This window comes from Notolepis coatsorum, assembly GCF_963971535.1.
Source record: "Notolepis coatsorum genome assembly, chromosome: 8".
In the NCBI taxonomy this organism is placed as follows: Eukaryota; Metazoa; Chordata; class Actinopteri; order Aulopiformes; family Paralepididae; genus Notolepis; species Notolepis coatsorum.
Genome location: NC_140172.1, coordinates 887,581 through 908,356, shown reverse-complemented (window position 1 = coordinate 908,356; position 20,776 = coordinate 887,581). Strand labels below are relative to the sequence as shown.

The window sequence follows — 20,776 nt, the reverse complement described above, 5'->3', positions numbered from 1 at the left end:
GTCTACTGACCACAACTACTGACCACAACTAGTCTACTGACCACAACTAGTCTACTGACCACAACTACTGACCACAACTACTGACCACAACTAGTCTACTGACCACAACTACTGACCACAACTAGTCTACTGACCACAACTACTGACCACAACTACTGACCACAACTAGTCTACTGACCACAACTACTGACCACAACTAGTCTACTGACCACAACTAGTCTACTGACCACAACTACTGACCACAACTACTGACCACAACTAGTCTACTGACCACAACTACTGACCACAACTAGTCTACTGACCACACCTACTGACCACAACTACTGACCACAACTAGTGACCACAACTACTGACCACAACTAGTCTACTGACCACAACTACTGACCACAACTACTGACCACAACTAGTCTACTGACCACAACTACTGACCACAACTAGTCTACTGACCACAACTAGTCTACTGACCACAACTACTGACCACAACTACTGACCACAACTAGTCTACTGACCACAACTACTGACCACAACTAGTCTACTGACCACAACTACTGACCACAACTACTGACCACAACTACTGACCACAACTACTGACCACAACTAGTCTACTGACCACAACTACTGACCACAACTAGTCTACTGACCACAACTAGTCTACTGACCACAACTACTGACCACAACTAGTCTACTGACCACAACTACTGACCACAACTACTGACCACAACTAGTCTACTGACCACAACTACTGACCATAACTAGTCTACTGACCACAACTACTGACCACAACTAGTCTACTGACCACAACTAGTCTACTGACCACAACTAGTCTACTGACCACAACTACTGACCACAACTAGTCTAGTGACCACAACTACTGACCACAACTAGTCTACTGACCACAACTACTGACCACAACTACTGACCACAACTAGTCTACTGACCACAACTACTGACCACAACTAGTCTACTGACCACAACTAGTCTACTGACCACAACTACTGACCACAACTAGTCTACTGACCACAACTAGTCTACTGACCACAACTACTGACCACACCTACTGACTACAACTACTGACCACACCTACTGACCACACCTACTGACCACAACTACTGACCACAACTACTGACCACATCTAGTCTACTGACCACAACTACTGACCACAACTAGTCTACTGACCACAACTACTGACCACAACTAGTCTACTGACCACAACTACTGACCACAACTACTGACCACAACTAGTCTACTGACCACAACTAGTCTACTGACCACAACTAGTCTACTGACCACAACTACTGACCACAACTACTGACCACAACTACTGACCACAACTAGTCTACTGACCACATCTACTGACCACAACTACTGACCACAACTAGTCTACTGACCACAACTAGTCTACTGACCACAACTACTGACCACAACTAGTCTACTGACCACAACTACTGACCACAACTACTGACCACAACTAGTCTACTGACCACAACTACTGACCACAACTACTGACCACAACTAGTCTACTGACCACAACTACTGACCACAACTAGTCTACTGACCACAACTACTGACCACATCTAGTCTAGTGACCACAACTACTGACCACAACTACTGTACACTAGTTTACTGACCACATCTAGTCTAGTGACCACAACTACTGTACACTAGTTTACTGACCACAACTACTGTACACTAGTTTACTGACCACAACTACTGTACACTAGTTTACTGACCACATCTAGTCTAGTGACCACAACTACTGTACACTAATTTACTGACCAGAACTGTCTGATATTTTGGAAGGAAGCGGACTAATTACCAATATACTGTCCTGTATATCTGCTAATGTGACAGCATTTAAAATGACCATGTCCTTGTTTTGTGCTGAATCATACAGATGAGTTCTAGTGTTCACATTTTTTAATATACATTTGAATGATATAAGATATAGTTTTTCCCCTCTTCTCTTATCCTCTTTTCCCATTATCTCTCCTCTCCACTTTTCCTCCTCACCCCCTGTCCTCTCTCCTCATGTATCCCCTCCTTTCCTCTCCTCGCCTCTTTTCTCTTCTCCTTTCCTTCTCCCCTGTTCTCTCCCCTCTCATTTCTCCTCTTCTCATCTCATCCTCTTCTCTCCTCATCTACTCTCCAATCCTCCTCTCTTCTCATTTCTCATCTTCTCATCTTCTCATCTCCTCATCTCCCCTCTCCTCTCTCCTCTCTTAATCCTCTAATACCATCCTCTCCTCCTCTCTCCTCTCTTAATCCTCTAATCCCATCCTCTCCTCCTCTCCTCTCATCTCTCCTCTCTCCTCTCATCTCTCCTCCTCTCTCCTCTCCTCTCATCTCTCCTCTCTCATCTCCTCTCATCTCTCCTCCTCTCTCCTCTCTCATCTCTCCTCCTCTTTCCTCCTCTCTCCTCTCCTCTCCTCTCTCCTCTCTCCTCTCCTCTCTCCTCTCTCATCTCTCCTCTCCTCTCATCTCTCCTCTCTCATCTCTCCTCCTCTCCTCCTCTCTCCTCCGTCTCTCATCTCTCCTCCTCTCTCATCTCTCCTCCTCTCCTCCTCTCTCTCTCTCTCTCTCTCTCTCTCTCTCTCTCTCTCTCTCTCTCTCTCTCTCTCTCTCTCTCTCTCTCGCGTGACTGTTACTATGGCAACAGCACTTTTGAACTACTGACCACAACTAGTGACCACAACTAGTGACCACAACTACTGACCACAACTACTGACTACAACTACTGACCACAACTAGTGACCACAACTACTGACCACACCTACTGACTACAACTACTGACCACAACTAGTGACCACAACTACTGACCACAACTACTGACCACAACTAGTCTACTGACCACAACTACTGACCACAACTAGTCTACTGACCACAACTAGTCTACTGACCACAACTACTGACCACAACTAGTGACCACAACTACTGACCACAACTACTGACCACAACTAGTCTACTGACCACAACTACTGACCACAACTACTGACCACAACTAGTCTACTGACCACACCTACTGACTACAACTACTGACCACAACTAGTGACCACAACTACTGACCACAACTACTGACCACAACTAGTCTACTGACCACAACTACTGACCACAACTAGTCTACTGACCACAACTACTGACCACAACTAGTCTACTGACCACAACTAGTCTACTGACCACAACTACTGACCACAACTACTGACCACAACTAGTCTACTGACCACAACTAGTCTACTGACCACAACTACTGACCACAACTACTGACCACAACTAGTCTACTGACCACAACTACTGACCACAACTAGTCTACTGACCACAACTAGTCTACTGACCACAACTAGTCTACTGACCACAACTACTGACCACAACTACTGACCACAACTAGTCTACTGACCACAACTACTGACCACAACTAGTCTACTGACCACACCTACTGACCACAACTAGTGACCACAACTACTGACCACAACTAGTCTACTGACCACAACTACTGACCACAACTACTGACCACAACTAGTCTACTGACCACAACTACTGACCACAACTAGTCTACTGACCACAACTAGTCTACTGACCACAACTACTGACCACAACTACTGACCACAACTAGTCTACTGACCACAACTACTGACCACAACTAGTCTACTGACCACAACTACTGACCACAACTACTGACCACAACTACTGACCACAACTACTGACCACAACTAGTCTACTGACCACAACTACTGACCACAACTAGTCTACTGACCACAACTAGTCTACTGACCACAACTACTGACCACAACTAGTCTACTGACCACAACTACTGACCACAACTACTGACCACAACTAGTCTACTGACCACAACTACTGACCATAACTAGTCTACTGACCACAACTACTGACCACAACTAGTCTACTGACCACAACTAGTCTACTGACCACAACTAGTCTACTGACCACAACTACTGACCACAACTAGTCTAGTGACCACAACTACTGACCACAACTAGTCTACTGACCACAACTACTGACCACAACTACTGACCACAACTAGTCTACTGACCACAACTACTGACCACAACTAGTCTACTGACCACAACTAGTCTACTGACCACAACTACTGACCACAACTAGTCTACTGACCACAACTAGTCTACTGACCACAACTACTGACCACACCTACTGACTACAACTACTGACCACACCTACTGACCACACCTACTGACCACAACTACTGACCACAACTACTGACCACATCTAGTCTACTGACCACAACTACTGACCACAACTAGTCTACTGACCACAACTACTGACCACAACTAGTCTACTGACCACAACTACTGACCACAACTACTGACCACAACTAGTCTACTGACCACAACTAGTCTACTGACCACAACTACTGACCACAACTAGTCTACTGACCACAACTACTGACCACAACTACTGACCACAACTACTGACCACAACTAGTCTACTGACCACAGCTACTGACCACAACTACTGACCACAACTAGTCTACTGACCACAACTAGTCTACTGACCACAACTACTGACCACAACTAGTCTACTGACCACAACTACTGACCACAACTACTGACCACAACTAGTCTACTGACCACAACTACTGACCACAACTACTGACCACAACTAGTCTACTGACCACAACTACTGACCACAACTAGTCTACTGACCACAACTACTGACCACATCTAGTCTAGTGACCACAACTACTGACCACAACTACTGTACACTAGTTTACTGACCACATCTAGTCTAGTGACCACAACTACTGTACACTAGTTTACTGACCACAACTACTGTACACTAGTTTACTGACCACAACTACTGTACACTAGTTTACTGACCACATCTAGTCTAGTGACCACAACTACTGTACACTAATTTACTGACCAGAACTGTCTGATATTTTGGAAGGAAGCGGACTAATTACCAATATACTGTCCTGTATATCTGCTAATGTGACAGCATTTAAAATGACCATGTCCTTGTTTTGTGCTGAATCATACAGATGAGTTCTAGTGTTCACATTTTTTAATATACATTTGAATGATATAAGATATAGTTTTTCCCCTCTTCTCTTATCCTCTTTTCCCATTATCTCTCCTCTCCACTTTTCCTCCTCACCCCCTGTCCTCTCTCCTCATGTATCCCCTCCTTTCCTCTCCTCGCCTCTTTTCTCTTCTCCTTTCCTTCTCCCCTGTTCTCTCCCCTCTCATTTCTCCTCTTCTCATCTCATCCTCTTCTCTCCTCATCTACTCTCCAATCCTCCTCTCTTCTCATTTCTCATCTTCTCATCTTCTCATCTTCTCATCTCCTCATCTCCCCTCTCCTCCTCTCTCCTCTCTTAATCCTCTAATACCATCCTCTCCTCCTCTCTCCTCTCTTAATCCTCTAATCCCATCCTCTCCTCCTCTCCTCCTCTCCTCTCATCTCTCCTCTCTCCTCTCATCTCTCCTCCTCTCTCCTCTCCTCTCATCTCTCCTCTCTCATCTCCTCTCATCTCTCCTCCTCTCTCCTCTCTCATCTCTCCTCCTCTTTCCTCCTCTCTCCTCTCCTCTCCTCTCCTCTCTCCTCTCCTCTCTCCTCTCTCATCTCTCCTCTCCTCTCATCTCTCCTCTCTCATCTCTCCTCCTCTCCTCCTCTCTCCTCCGTCTCTCATCTCTCCTCCTCTCTCATCTCTCCTCCTCTCCTCCTCTCTCCTCCTCTCTCATCTCTCCTCCTCTCTTCTCCTCCTCTATCCTCCTCTCTCCTTTCTTAATCCTCTAATCCCATCCTCTCCTCCTCTCTCCCTCTCTCCTCCTCTCTCCTCTCTTAATCCTCTAATCCCATCCTCTCCTCCTCTCTCCTCTCTCCTCTCCTCATCCTCTAATCCCATCCTCTCCTCCTCTCTCCTTCTTTCTCCTCTCCTTCAGTCTCATTGATTCATTGAAGTTCTGGAGAACTCGGTTCCTCTTGCTGCCGGCGGGCGTGGCCAGGCGCGTGGCAGACGGGGAGGGGCACTGGGACGTGTACGGGGAGGCGCCGAGCCGAGAGGACAGCTTCATCCGCTTCCTGGAGGGGCTGAACAGAATCCGACGAAGACATCGCTCTGACCGCATCAACAGGGTAAGACATTATTCTGACATCATCAACAGGGTAAGACATCGCTCTGATGCAAGGCTTCTATCCTCCCTACAACCGACCAGTGGGGGGCATATGCGAGCAACGTTCAAGACAGGGGAGGGAAGAATTGGCACAGTGGAATTGGGATGGGAGAAAATAGAAAAAGCGGAGAAAAACTGGATAAAAAAAAAATATGTGTTGCGTATTCTTAGTCTGTCGTCCCTGCTTCTAGAAAGGAGGCCCTCTGAAGGTGAGCGGGCCCCTCTCCTCCTTCGCCCCGGAGCCGGTAGGACCCCCACCAGGCAAGAAAGGCACCTCGGCCCTGTCGGCCCTGTTGGAGCTAGAACACACTCAGAAGTAAGTGTTTGTTTTAGGGCTGGGCGATATGGCCAAAAACGTTATCGCGATAAAATTATAAAATTATTTTCATATAACTCGATATCGATAATTATCGTCGATATAATGTCTGTCAAGTTTAATTAACTTCTTATGCCCGGCGCCGATGGACGGGCTATTAATAGACTTGTTTTGCTGCTGCGAATGTCTCGAGTTGATGTCATCAGTCCGCGCACGTTAGCAGTTAGCCAGAGCAAGCGGTGTATCCCATGACAATGTACTAAATATCCCTAAAATACTCTGTTCCGCCCCAATACATTGCAACGACGTCCACCGTATACCACACACTACTCTAACCGTGGCCTCAGAATTCACGCCACACACATACTCCGCACGTAAACTATAAAACAGCGCCGTGCAAGCTAGTTATCCTAGCCAGCCTTGTTTACTACTAGAGTCCTACCTCTCTACCCAGAGGTGCAGCGCGGGCCTCCTTCACTGTCGGCCATCTCCTTCACTGATTGGTTGTTAGTGAGTGTGCTCATATCCAAGCTTGGAAAATCGATATATCGAAACTTTGCGACCACGTTTCATGTTTATTTCGAGGAAATAATTTATCGCGATAGTTATCGTTATCGTTTTATCGCCCAGCCCTAGTTTGTTTCCTTCTGGGCGGAAAGGCCAGCCGTGGGAGTTGTAACGTGTTCCGTCAGTAGCCGTCTTCCTAGATACTAACTTTGATTGATGAGTGTAAAAAGTACCCAGAAATTATACTTAAGGGTACCGTCTCAAAATCATACTCAAGTAAAAGTCAGAGTATCTGGCTAAAAACACACTTGAGTAAAAAAGTTTCTACTTTTAAATGTACTTAAGTACTAAAAAAGTGAAAGTAAAAAAAGAAAATTCTGACTGTCTATTCTTCTGATAGCAGGTGTTTAATCAAAGATCCCCGCTTTCTAGTCTTGCACAAGGACCAATCAGCATGGGTAGGGGCGGGTTAATTTTCCATTGATGGGGATTTGATTGGCTGTTTTTAAACAAAGCGCAGCCGCAGGATTAATAACAATGTTAGTTTGGCCAGAGAAACAAATATACTAATAACTAACTAATAACTAATCACAGTGTTCTGAACAGCCTTTTAATAACTAGTGTTCTGTACAGCCTTTTAATAACTAATCACAGTGTTCTGAACAGCCTTTTAATAACTAATCACAGTGTTCTGAACAGCCTTTTAATAACTAATCACGATGTTCTGAACAGCCTTTTAATAACTAATCACAATGTTCTGAACATCCTTTTAATAACTAATCACAATGTTCTGAACATCCTTTTAATAACTAATCACGATGTTCTGAACAGCCTTTTAATAACTAATCACAATGTTCTGAACAGCCTTTTAATAACTAATCACAATGTTCTGAACAGCCTTTTAATAACTAATCACAATGTTCTGAACAGCCTTTTAATAACTAATCACGATGTTCTGAACAGCCTTTTAATAACTAATCACAATGTTCTGAACAGCCTTTTAATAACTAATCACAGTGTTCTGAACAGCCTTTTAATAACTAATCACAATGTTCTGAACAGCCTTTTAATAACTAATCACAATGTTCTGAACAGCCTTTTAATAACTAATCACGATGTTCTGAACAGCCTTTTAATAACTAATCACAGTGTTCTGAACAGCCTTTTAATAACTAATCACGATGTTCTGAACAGCCTTTTAATAACTAATCACAATGTTCTGAACAGCCTTTTAATAACTAATCACGATGTTCTGAACAGCCTTTTAATAACTAATCACAATGTTCTGAACAGCCTTTTAATAACTAATCACAATGTTCTGAACAGCCTTTTAATAACTAATCACAATGTTCTGAACAGCCTTTTAATAACTAATCACAATGTTCTGAACAGCCTTTTAATAACTAATCACAATGTTCTGTACAGCCTTTTAATAACTAATCACAATGTTCTGAACAGCCTTTTAATAACTAATCACGATGTTCTGAACAGCCTTTTAATAACTAATCACAATGTTCTGAACAGCCTTTTAATAACTAATCACAATGTTCTGAACAGCCTTTTAATAACTAATCACAGTGTTCTGAACAGCCTTTTAATAACTAATCACGATGTTCTGAACAGCCTTTTAATAACTAATCACAATGTTCTGAACAGCCTTTTAATAACTAATCACAGTGTTCTGAACAGCCTTTTAATAACTAATCACAGTGTTCTGAACAGCCTTTTAATAACTAATCACAGTGTTCTGAACAGCCTTTTAATAACTAATCACAGTGTTCTGAACAGCCTTTTAATAACTAATCACGATGTTCTGAACAGCCTTTTAATAACTAATCACAATGTTCTGAACATCCTTTTAATAACTAATCACGATGTTCTGAACAGCCTTTTAATAACTAATCACAATGTTCTGAACAGCCTTTTAATAACTAATCACAATGTTCTGAACAGCCTTTTAATAACTAATCACAATGTTCTGAACAGCCTTTTAATAACTAATCACGATGTTCTGAACAGCCTTTTAATAACTAATCACAATGTTCTGAACAGCCTTTTAATAACTAATCACAGTGTTCTGAACAGCCTTTTAATAACTAATCACAATGTTCTGAACAGCCTTTTAATAACTAATCACAATGTTCTGAACAGCCTTTTAATAACTAATCACGATGTTCTGAACAGCCTTTTAATAACTAATCACAGTGTTCTGAACAGCCTTTTAATAACTAATCACGATGTTCTGAACAGCCTTTTAATAACTAATCACAATGTTCTGAACAGCCTTTTAATAACTAATCACGATGTTCTGAACAGCCTTTTAATAACTAATCACAATGTTCTGAACAGCCTTTTAATAACTAATCACAATGTTCTGAACAGCCTTTTAATAACTAATCACAATGTTCTGAACAGCCTTTTAATAACTAATCACAATGTTCTGAACAGCCTTTTAATAACTAATCACAATGTTCTGTACAGCCTTTTAATAACTAATCACAATGTTCTGAACAGCCTTTTAATAACTAATCACGATGTTCTGAACAGCCTTTTAATAACTAATCACAATGTTCTGAACAGCCTTTTAATAACTAATCACAATGTTCTGAACAGCCTTTTAATAACTAATCACAGTGTTCTGAACAGCCTTTTAATAACTAATCACGATGTTCTGAACAGCCTTTTAATAACTAATCACAATGTTCTGAACAGCCTTTTAATAACTAATCACAGTGTTCTGAACAGCCTTTTAATAACTAATCACAGTGTTCTGAACAGCCTTTTAATAACTAATCACGATGTTCTGAACAGCCTTTTAATAACTAATCACAATGTTCTGAACAGCCTTTTAATAACTAATCACTGTGTTCTGTACAGCCTTTTAATAACTAATCACAGTGTTCTGAACAGCCTTTTAATAACTAATCACAATGTTCTGTACAGCCTTTTAATAACTAATCACAGTGTTCTGAACAGCCTTTTAATAACTAATCACGATGTTCTGAACAGCCTTTTAATAACTAATCACAGTGTTCTGAACAGCCTTTTAATAACTAATCACAGTGTTCTGAACAGCCTTTTAATAACTAATCACAATGTTCTGAACAGCCTTTTAATAACTAATCACGATGTTCTGAACAGCCTTTTAATAACTAATCACGATGTTCTGAACAGCCTTTTAATAACTAATCACAGTGTTCTGAACAGCCTTTTAATAACTAATCACGATGTTCTGAACAGCCTTTTAATAACTAATCACGATGTTCTGAACAGCCTTTTAATAACTAATCACAGTGTTCTGAACAGCCTTTTAATAACTAATCACGATGTTCTGAACAGCCTTTTAATAACTAATCACAGTGTTCTGAACAGCCTTTTAATAACTAATCACAGTGACTCTGAACAGCCTTTTAATAACTAATCACAATGTTCTGAACAGCCTTTTAATAACTAATCACAATGTTCTGAACAGCCTTTTAATAACTAATCACGATGTTCTGAACAGCCTTTTAATAACTAATCACAGTGTTCTGAACAGCCTTTTAATAACTAATCACAGTGACTCTGAACAGCCTTTTAATAACTAATCACGATGTTCTGAACAGCCTTTTAATAACTAATCACAGTGTTCTGAACAGCCTTTTAATAACTAATCACAGTGACTCTGAACAGCCTTTTAATAACTAATCACAGTGTTCTGAACAGCCTTTTAATAACTAATCACAGTGTTCTGAACAGCCTTTTAATAACTAATCACGATGTTCTGAACAGCCTTTTAATAACTAATCACAGTGTTCTGAACAGCCTTTTAATAACTAATCAGTGTTCTGAACAGCCTTTTAATAACTAATCACAGTGTTCTGAACAGCCTTTTAATAACTAATCACAGTGTTCTGAACAGCCTTTTAATAACTAATCACAATGTTCTGAACAGCCTTTTAATAACTAATCACGATGTTCTGAACAGCCTTTTAATAACTAATCACAGTGACTCTGAACAGCCTTTTAATAACTAATCACGATGTTCTGAACAGCCTTTTAATAACTAATCACAATGTTCTGAACAGCCTTTTAATAACTAATCACAGTGTTCTGAACAGCCTTTTAATAACTAATCACAGTGTTCTGAACAGCCTTTTAATAACTAATCACAGTGTTCTGAACAGCCTTTTAATAACTAATCACAGTGTTCTGAACAGCCTTTTAATAACTAATCACAGTGTTCTGAACAGCCTTTTAATAACTAATCACAGTGTTCTGAACAGCCTTTTAATAACTAATCACAGTGTTCTGAACAGCCTTTTAATAACTAATCACAGTGTTCTGAACAGCCTTTTAATAACTAATCACAGTGTTCTGAACAGCCTTTTAATAACTAATCACAGTGTTCTGAACAGCCTTTTAATAACTAATCACAGTGTTCTGAACAGCCTTTTAATAACTAATCACAGTGTTCTGAACAGCCTTTTAATAACTAATCACGATGTTCTGAACAGCCTTTTAATAACTAATCACGATGTTCTGAACAGCCTTTTAATAACTAATCACAGTGTTCTGAACAGCCTTTTAATAACTAATCACGATGTTCTGAACAGCCTTTTAATAACTAATCACAGTGTTCTGAACAGCCTTTTAATAACTAATCACAGTGTTCTGAACAGCCTTTTAATAACTAATCACAGTGTTCTGAACAGCCTTTTAATAACTAATCACAGTGACTCTGAACAGCCTTTTAATAACTAATCACAGTGTTCTGAACAGCCTTTTAATAACTAATCACAGTGTTCTGAACAGCCTTTTAATAACTAATCACGATGTTCTGAACAGCCTTTTAATAACTAATCACAGTGTTCTGAACAGCCTTTTAATAACTAATCAGTGTTCTGAACAGCCTTTTAATAACTAATCACAGTGTTCTGAACAGCCTTTTAATAACTAATCACAGTGTTCTGAACAGCCTTTTAATAACTAATCACAATGTTCTGAACAGCCTTTTAATAACTAATCACGATGTTCTGAACAGCCTTTTAATAACTAATCACAGTGACTCTGAACAGCCTTTTAATAACTAATCACAGTGACTCTGAACAGCCTTTTAATAACTAATCACGATGTTCTGAACAGCCTTTTAATAACTAATCACAATGTTCTGAACAGCCTTTTAATAACTAATCACAGTGTTCTGAACAGCCTTTTAATAACTAATCACAGTGTTCTGAACAGCCTTTTAATAACTAATCACAGTGTTCTGAACAGCCTTTTAATAACTAATCACAGTGTTCTGAACAGCCTTTTAATAACTAATCACAATGTTCTGAACAGCCTTTTAATAACTAATCACAGTGTTCTGAACAGCCTTTTAATAACTAATCACAGTGTTCTGAACAGCCTTTTAATAACTAATCACAGTGTTCTGAACAGCCTTTTAATAACTAATCACAGTGTTCTGAACAGCCTTTTAATAACTAATCACAGTGTTCTGAACAGCCTTTTAATAACTAATCACAGTGTTCTGAACAGCCTTTTAATAACTAATCACAGTGTTCTGAACAGCCTTTTAATAACTAATCACAATGTTCTGAACAGCCTTTTAATAACTAATCACAGTGTTCTGAACAGCCTTTTAATAACTAATCACAGTGTTCTGAACAGCCTTTTAATAACTAATCACAGTGTTCTGAACAGCCTTTTAATAACTAATCACAGTGTTCTGAACAGCCTTTTAATAACTAATCACAATGTTCTGAACAGCCTTTTAATAACTAATCACAGTGTTCTGAACAGCCTTTTAATAACTAATCACAGTGTTCTGAACAGCCTTTTAATAACTAATCACAGTGTTCTGAACAGCCTTTTAATAACTAATCACAGTGTTCTGAACAGCCTTTTAATAACTAATCACAGTGTTCTGAACAGCCTTTTAATAACTAATCACAGTGACTCTGAACAGCCTTTTAATAACTAATCACAGTTTTCTGAACAGCCTTTTAATAACTAATCACAGTGTTCTGAACAGCCTTTTAATAACTAATCACAGTTTTCTGAACAGCCTTTTAATAACTAATCACAATGTTCTGAACAGCCTTTTAATAACTAATCACTGTGTTCTGAACAGCCTTTTAATAACTAATCACAATGTTCTGAACAGCCTTTTAATAACTAATCATTGTTCTGAACAGCCTTTTAATAACTAATCACAGTGTTCTGAACAGCCTTTTAATAACTAATCACAGTGTTCTGAACAGCCTTTTAATAACTAATCACAGTGTTCTGAACAGCCTTTTAATAACTAATCACAATGTTCTGAACAGCCTTTTAATAACTAATCACGATGTTCTGAACAGCCTTTTAATAACTAATCACAGTGTTCTGAACAGCCTTTTAATAACTAATCACGATGTTCTGAACAGCCTTTTAATAACTAATCACAGTGTTCTGAACAGCCTTTTAATAACTAATCACGATGTTCTGAACAGCCTTTTAATAACTAATCACAGTGTTCTGAACAGCCTTTTAATAACTAATCACAATGTTCTGAACAGCCTTTTAATAACTAATCACTGTGTTCTGAACAGCCTTTTAATAACTAATCACAGTGTTCTGAACAGCCTTTTAATAACTAATCACGATGTTCTGAACAGCCTTTTAATAACTAATCACAGTGTTCTGAACAGCCTTTTAATAACTAATCACAATGTTCTGAACAGCCTTTTAATAACTAATCACAATGTTCTGAACAGCCTTTTAATAACGAATCATGATGTTCTGAACAGCCTTTTAATAACTAATCACAGTGTTCTGAACAGCCTTTTAATAACTAATCACGATGTTCTGAACAGCCTTTTAATAACGAATCACAATGTTCTGAACAGCCTTTTAATAACTAATCACAGTGTTCTGAACAGCCTTTTAATAACTAATCACGATGTTCTGAACAGCCTTTTAATAACTAATCACAGTGTTCTGAACAGCCTTTTAATAACTAATCACAATGTTCTGAACAGCCTTTTAATAACTAATCACAGTGTTCTGAACAGCCTTTTAATAACTAATCACAATGTTCTGAACAGCCTTTTAATAACTAATCACAATGTTCTGAACAGCCTTTTAATAACTAATCACAGTGTTCTGAACAGCCTTTTAATAACTAATCACAGTGTTCTGAACAGCCTTTTAATAACTAATCACAGTGTTCGGAACAGCCTTTTAATAACTAATCACAGTGACTCTGAACAGCCTTTTAATAACTAATCACAGTGTTCTGAACAGCCTTTTAATAACTAATCACAGTGTTCTGAACAGCCTTTTAATAACTAATCACAGTGTTCTGAACAGCCTTTTAATAACTAATCACAGTGTTCTGAACAGCCTTTTAATAACTAATCACAGTGTTCTGAACAGCCTTTTAATAACTAATCACAGTGTTCTGAACAGCCTTTTAATAACTAATCACAGTGTTCTGAACAGCCTTTTAATAACTAATCACAGTGTTCTGAACAGCCTTTTAATAACTAATCACAGTGACTCTGAACAGCCTTTTAATAACTAATCACAGTTTTCTGAACAGCCTTTTAATAACTAATCACAGTGTTCTGAACAGCCTTTTAATAACTAATCACAGTGACTCTGAACAGCCTTTTAATAACTAATCACAGTTTTCTGAACAGCCTTTTAATAACTAATCACAATGTTCTGAACAGCCTTTTAATAACTAATCACTGTGTTCTGAACAGCCTTTTAATAACTAATCACAATGTTCTGAACAGCCTTTTAATAACTAATCACAATGTTCTGAACAGCCTTTTAATAACTAATCACAATGTTCTGAACAGCCTTTTAATAACTAATCAGTGTTCTGAACAGCCTTTTAATAACTAATCACAGTGTTCTGAACAGCCTTTTAATAACTAATCACAGTGTTCTGAACAGCCTTTTAATAACTAATCACAGTGTTCTGAACAGCCTTTTAATAACTAATCACAATGTTCTGAACAGCCTTTTAATAACTAATCACAGTGTTCTGAACAGCCTTTTAATAACTAATCACAGTGTTCTGAACAGCCTTTTAATAACTAATCACAGTTTTCTGAACAGCCTTTTAATAACTAATCACAATGTTCTGAACAGCCTTTTAATAACTAATCACAATGTTCTGAACATCCTTTTAATAACTAGTGTTCTGTACAGCCTTTTAATAACTAATCACAATGTTCTGAACAGCCTTTTAATAACTAATCACAGTGTTCTGAACAGCCTTTTAATAACTAATCACAGTGTTCTGAACAGCCTTTTAATAACTAATCACAGTGTTCTGAACAGCCTTTTAATAACTAATCACGATGTTCTGAACATCCTTTTAATAACTAATCACAATGTTCTGAACATCCTTTTAATAACTAATCACAATGTTCTGAACAGCCTTTTAATAACTAATCACAATGTTCTGTACAGCCTTTTAATAACTAATCACAGTTTTCTGTACAGCCTTTTAACACATTGTGTGCCGGCCGGATATGACGAATTATCACTTGTATGCCAGCACGTTAATCAATGGGAGGACGAGCACATTTGCGAGCGATTAAACTATATCTTAAATTATGGCTATGTGTCTAAAACACCCGTCGCTTATCAATGACTTGCTTGCAGTCAACATGTACGAAACTGATTGATTTTTCATCAGTACATTTCCGTTTTATACCGTTTTGAATACGAGTATAGTTTTGGAGATTTCTAGAAAGAAAAAAAGATTCCGCGATAATAGCCATTTACTGGAATACACAAAACACGTTGTCATTTTCCGGCTGATTTATGAATAGTTTTCAAATAAACGCTAGATTATTGAGAATATTTGTGTTCTTATGCACGATACAAAAGCGGGCTGAAAAATAATGTATTCGTGCCGCGCTCACTCAGCGCCTAACACACACACACACACACACACACACATGCTGTGAAAAAAAACTCTGATTAACCCAAAACTGGTAACATAGAGTCCTTACCTCAGATCAGATGTTCTGCAAAAAGATGAATCCAATTCCTGATCGCCATTCCAAATATCGATCGTGTTTATTGATCCAACGTTATACTCCGAAACACATAATCCACGCTGCTTCCAGTCCCCTCAATGAATGCACTAGTATCAGGTTGCATGCCCCAGAAGTAAAATGTGGACCAGAGTTATTTTTTCTGATGCAAGTCCCATCAACTCCAATCCAATGATGTGCAATACCATCCGGGAGACGATAGGGGGCGGTATTTGCCCTTTTCGAGCTCAGAGCCATTCCCATTGATAACGTCAGGCTGGATGGATGAAAAATGAATGGATATCGCTAATAAAAGAAATAATGTTTAAATAACGTAAGTGTTAATAACTAATCACAGTGTTCTGTACAGCCTTTTAATAACTAATCACGATGTTCTGAACAGCCTTTTAATAACTAATCACGATGTTCTGAACAGCCTTTTAATAACTAATCACGATGTTCTGAACAGCCTTTTAATAACTAATCACAGTGTTCTGAACAGCCTTTTAATAACTAATCACAATGTTCTGAACAGCCTTTTAATAACTAATCACAATGTTCTGAACAGCCTTTTAATAACTAATCACAATGTTCTGAACAGCCTTTTAATAACTAATCACAGTGTTCTGAACAGCCTTTTAATAACTAATCACAGTGTTCTGAACAGCCTTTTAATAACTAATCACAGTGTTCTGAACAGCCTTTTAATAACTAATCACAGTGTTCTGAACATCCTTTTAATAACTAATCACAGTGTTCTGAACAGCCTTTTAATAACTAATCACATTGTTCTGAACAGCCTTTTAATAACTAATCACAGTGTTCTGAACAGCCTTTTAATAACTAATCACAGTGTTCTGAACAGCCTTTTAATAACTAATCACAGTGTTCTGAACAGCCTTTTAATAACTAATCACAGTGTTCTGAACAGCCTTTTAATAACTAATCACAGTGACTCTGAACAGCCTTTTAATAACTAATCACAGTGTTCTGAACAGCCTTTTAATAACTAATCACAGTGACTCTGAACAGCCTTTTAATAACTAATCACAGTTTTCTGAACAGCCTTTTAATAACTAATCACAGTTTTCTGAACAGCCTTTTAATAACTAATCACTGTGTTCTGAACAGCCTTTTAATAACTAATCACAATGTTCTGAACAGCCTTTTAATAACTAATCACAATGTTCTGAACAGCCTTTTAATAACTAATCACAATGTTCTGAACAGCCTTTTAATAACTAATCAGTGTTCTGAACAGCCTTTTAATAACTAATCACAGTGTTCTGAACAGCCTTTTAATAACTAATCACAGTGTTCTGAACAGCCTTTTAATAACTAATCACAGTGTTCTGAACAGCCTTTTAATAACTAATCACAATGTTCTGAACAGCCTTTTAATAACTAATCAGTGTTCTGAACAGCCTTTTAATAACTAATCACAGTGTTCTGAACAGCCTTTTAATAACTAATCACAGTGTTCTGAACAGCCTTTTAATAACTAATCACAGTTTTCTGAACAGCCTTTTAATAACTAATCACAGTGTTCTGAACAGCCTTTTAATAACTAATCACAATGTTCTGAACAGCCTTTTAATAACTAATCACAGTTTTCTGAACAGCCTTTTAATAACTAATCACAATGTTCTGAACAGCCTTTTAATAACTAATCACAATGTTCTGAACATCCTTTTAATAACTAGTGTTCTGTACAGCCTTTTAATAACTAATCACAATGTTCTGAACAGCCTTTTAATAACTAATCACAGTGTTCTGAACAGCCTTTTAATAACTAATCACAGTGTTCTGAACAGCCTTTTAATAACTAATCACAATGTTCTGTACAGCCTTTTAATAACTAATCACAGTGTTCTGAACAGCCTTTTAATAACTAATCACAGTGTTCTGAACAGCCTTTTAATAACTAATCACGATGTTCTGAACAGCCTTTTAATAACTAATCACAATGTTCTGAACATCCTTTTAATAACTAATCACAATGTTCTGAACAGCCTTTTAATAACTAATCACAATGTTCTGTACAGCCTTTTAATAACTAATCACAGTTTTCTGTACAGCCTTTTAACACATTGTGTGCCGGCCGGATATGACGAATTATCACTTGTATGCCAGCACGTTAATCAATGGGAGGACGAGCACATTTGCGAGCGATTAAACTATATCTTAAATTATGGCTATGTGTCTAAAACACCCGTCGCTTATCAATGACTTGCTTGCAGTCAACATGTACGAAACTGATTGATTTTTCATCAGTACATTTCCGTTTTATACCGTTTTGAATACGAGTATAGTTTTGGAGATTTCTAGAAAGAAAAAAAGATTCCGCGATAATAGCCATTTACTGGAATACACAAAACACGTTGTCATTTTCCGGCTGATTTATGAATAGTTTTCAAATAAACGCTAGATTATTGAGAATATTTGTGTTCTTATGCACGATACAAAAGCGGGCTGAAAAATAATGTATTCGTGCCGCGCTCACTCAGCGCCTAACACACACACACACACACACACACACACACATGCTGTGAAAAAAAACTCTGATTAACCCAAAACTGGTAACATAGAGTCCTTACCTCAGATCAGATGTTCTGCAAAAAGATGAATCCAATTCCTGATCGCCATTCCAAATATCGATCGCGTTTATTGATCCAACGTTATACTCCGAAACACATAATCCACGCTGCTTCCAGTCCCCTCAATGAATGCACTAGTATCAGGTTGCATGCCCCAGAAGTAAAATGTGGACCAGAGTTATTTTTTCTGATGCAAGTCCCATCAACTCCAATCCAATGATGTGCAATACCATCCGGGAGACGATAGGGGGCGGTATTTGCCCTTTTCGAGCTCAGAGCCATTCCCATTGATAACGTCAGGCTGGATGGATGAAAAATGAATGGATATCGCTAATAAAAGAAATAATGTTTAAATAACGTAAGTGTTAATAACTAATCACAGTGTTCTGTACAGCCTTTTAATAACTAATCACGATGTTCTGAACAGCCTTTTAATAACTAATCACAGTGTTCTGAACAGCCTTTTAATAACTAATCACAGTGTTCTGAACAGCCTTTTAATAACTAATCACAGTGTTCTGAACAGCCTTTTAATAACTAATCACAGTGTTCTGAACAGCCTTTTAATAACTAATCACAATGTTCTGAACAGCCTTTTAATAACTAATCACGATGTTCTGAACAGCCTTTTAATAACTAATCATGATGTTCTGAACAGCCTTTTAATAACTAATCACAGTGTTCTGAACAGCCTTTTAATAACTAATCACGATGTTCTGAACAGCCTTTTAATAACTAATCACAATGTTCTGAACAGCCTTTTAATAACTAATCACGATGTTCTGAACAGCCTTTTAATAACTAATCACGATGTTCTGAACATCCTTTTAATAACTAATCACGATGTTCTGAACAGCCTTTTAATAACTAATCACGATGTTCTGAACAGCCTTTTAATAACTAATCACGATGTTCTGAACAGCCTTTTAATAACTAATCACAGTGTTCTGAACAGCCTTTTAATAACTAATCACGATGTTCTGAACAGCCTTTTAATAACTAATCACAGTGTTCTGTACAGCCTTTTAATAACTAATCACGATGTTCTGAACAGCCTTTTAATAACTAATCACAGTGTTCTGAACAGCCTTTTAATAACTAATCACAGTGTTCTGAACAGCCTTTTAATAACTAATCACGATGTTCTGAACAGCCTTTTAATAACTAATCACAGTGTTCTGAACAGCCTTTTAATAACTAATCACAATGTTCTGAACAGCCTTTTAATAACTAATCACGATGTTCTGAACAGCCTTTTAATAACTAATCACGATGTTCTGAACAGCCTTTTAATAACTAATCACAATGTTCTGAACAGCCTTTTAATAACTAATCACGATGTTCTGAACAGCCTTTTAATAACTAATCACGATGTTCTGTACAGCCTTTTAATAACTAATCACGATGTTCTGAACAGCCTTTTAATAACTAATCACAGTGTTCTGAACAGCCTTTTAATAACTAATCACGATGTTCTGTACAGCCTTTTAATAACTAATCACAGTGTTCTGAACAGCCTTTTAATAACTAATCACGATGTTCTGAACAGCCTTTTAATAACTAATCACGATGTTCTGAACAGCCTTTTAATAACTAATCACGATGTTCTGAACAGCCTTTTAATAACTAATCACAGTGTTCTGAACAGCCTTTTAATAACTAATCACAATGTTCTGAACAGCCTTTTAATAACTAATCACAGTGTTCTGAACAGCCTTTTAATAACTAATCACGATGTTCTGAACAGCCTTTTAATAACTAATCACGATGTTCTGAACAGCCTTTTAATAACTAATCACAGTGTTCTGAACAGCCTTTTAATAACTAATCACAGTGTTCTGAACAGCCTTTTAATAACTAATCACGATGTTCTGAACAGCCTTTTAATAACTAATCACAATGTTCTGAACAGCCTTTTAATAACTAATCACGATGTTCTGAACAGCCTTTTAATAACTAATCACAATGTTCTGAACAGCCTTTTAATAACTAATCACAATGTTCTGAACAGCCTTTTAATAACTAATCAGTGTTCTGAACAGCCTTTTAATAACTAATCACAATGTTCTGAACAGCCTTTTAATAACTAATCACAATGTTCTGAAAAGCCTTTTAATAACTAATCACGATGTTCTGAACAGCCTTTTAATAACTAATCACGATGTTCTGAACAGCCTTTTAATA

General features: G+C 37.9%; 1 protein-coding gene across 1 annotated transcript in view; it reads left to right on the top strand.

Annotated features, from left to right (window-relative positions):
• The window catches only part of depdc5 (DEP domain containing 5, GATOR1 subcomplex subunit), a 227,618-nt gene that overhangs the window by 158,377 nt on the left and 48,465 nt on the right, over window positions 1–20,776 (top strand). Inside the window, exons 30-31 of the mRNA XM_084319739.1 lie at window positions 5,919–6,111; window positions 6,341–6,465. Coding sequence (XP_084175865.1) covers window positions 5,919–6,111; window positions 6,341–6,465 — 318 coding nt within the window. The remainder of the gene's footprint in view (window positions 1–5,918; window positions 6,112–6,340; window positions 6,466–20,776) is intronic.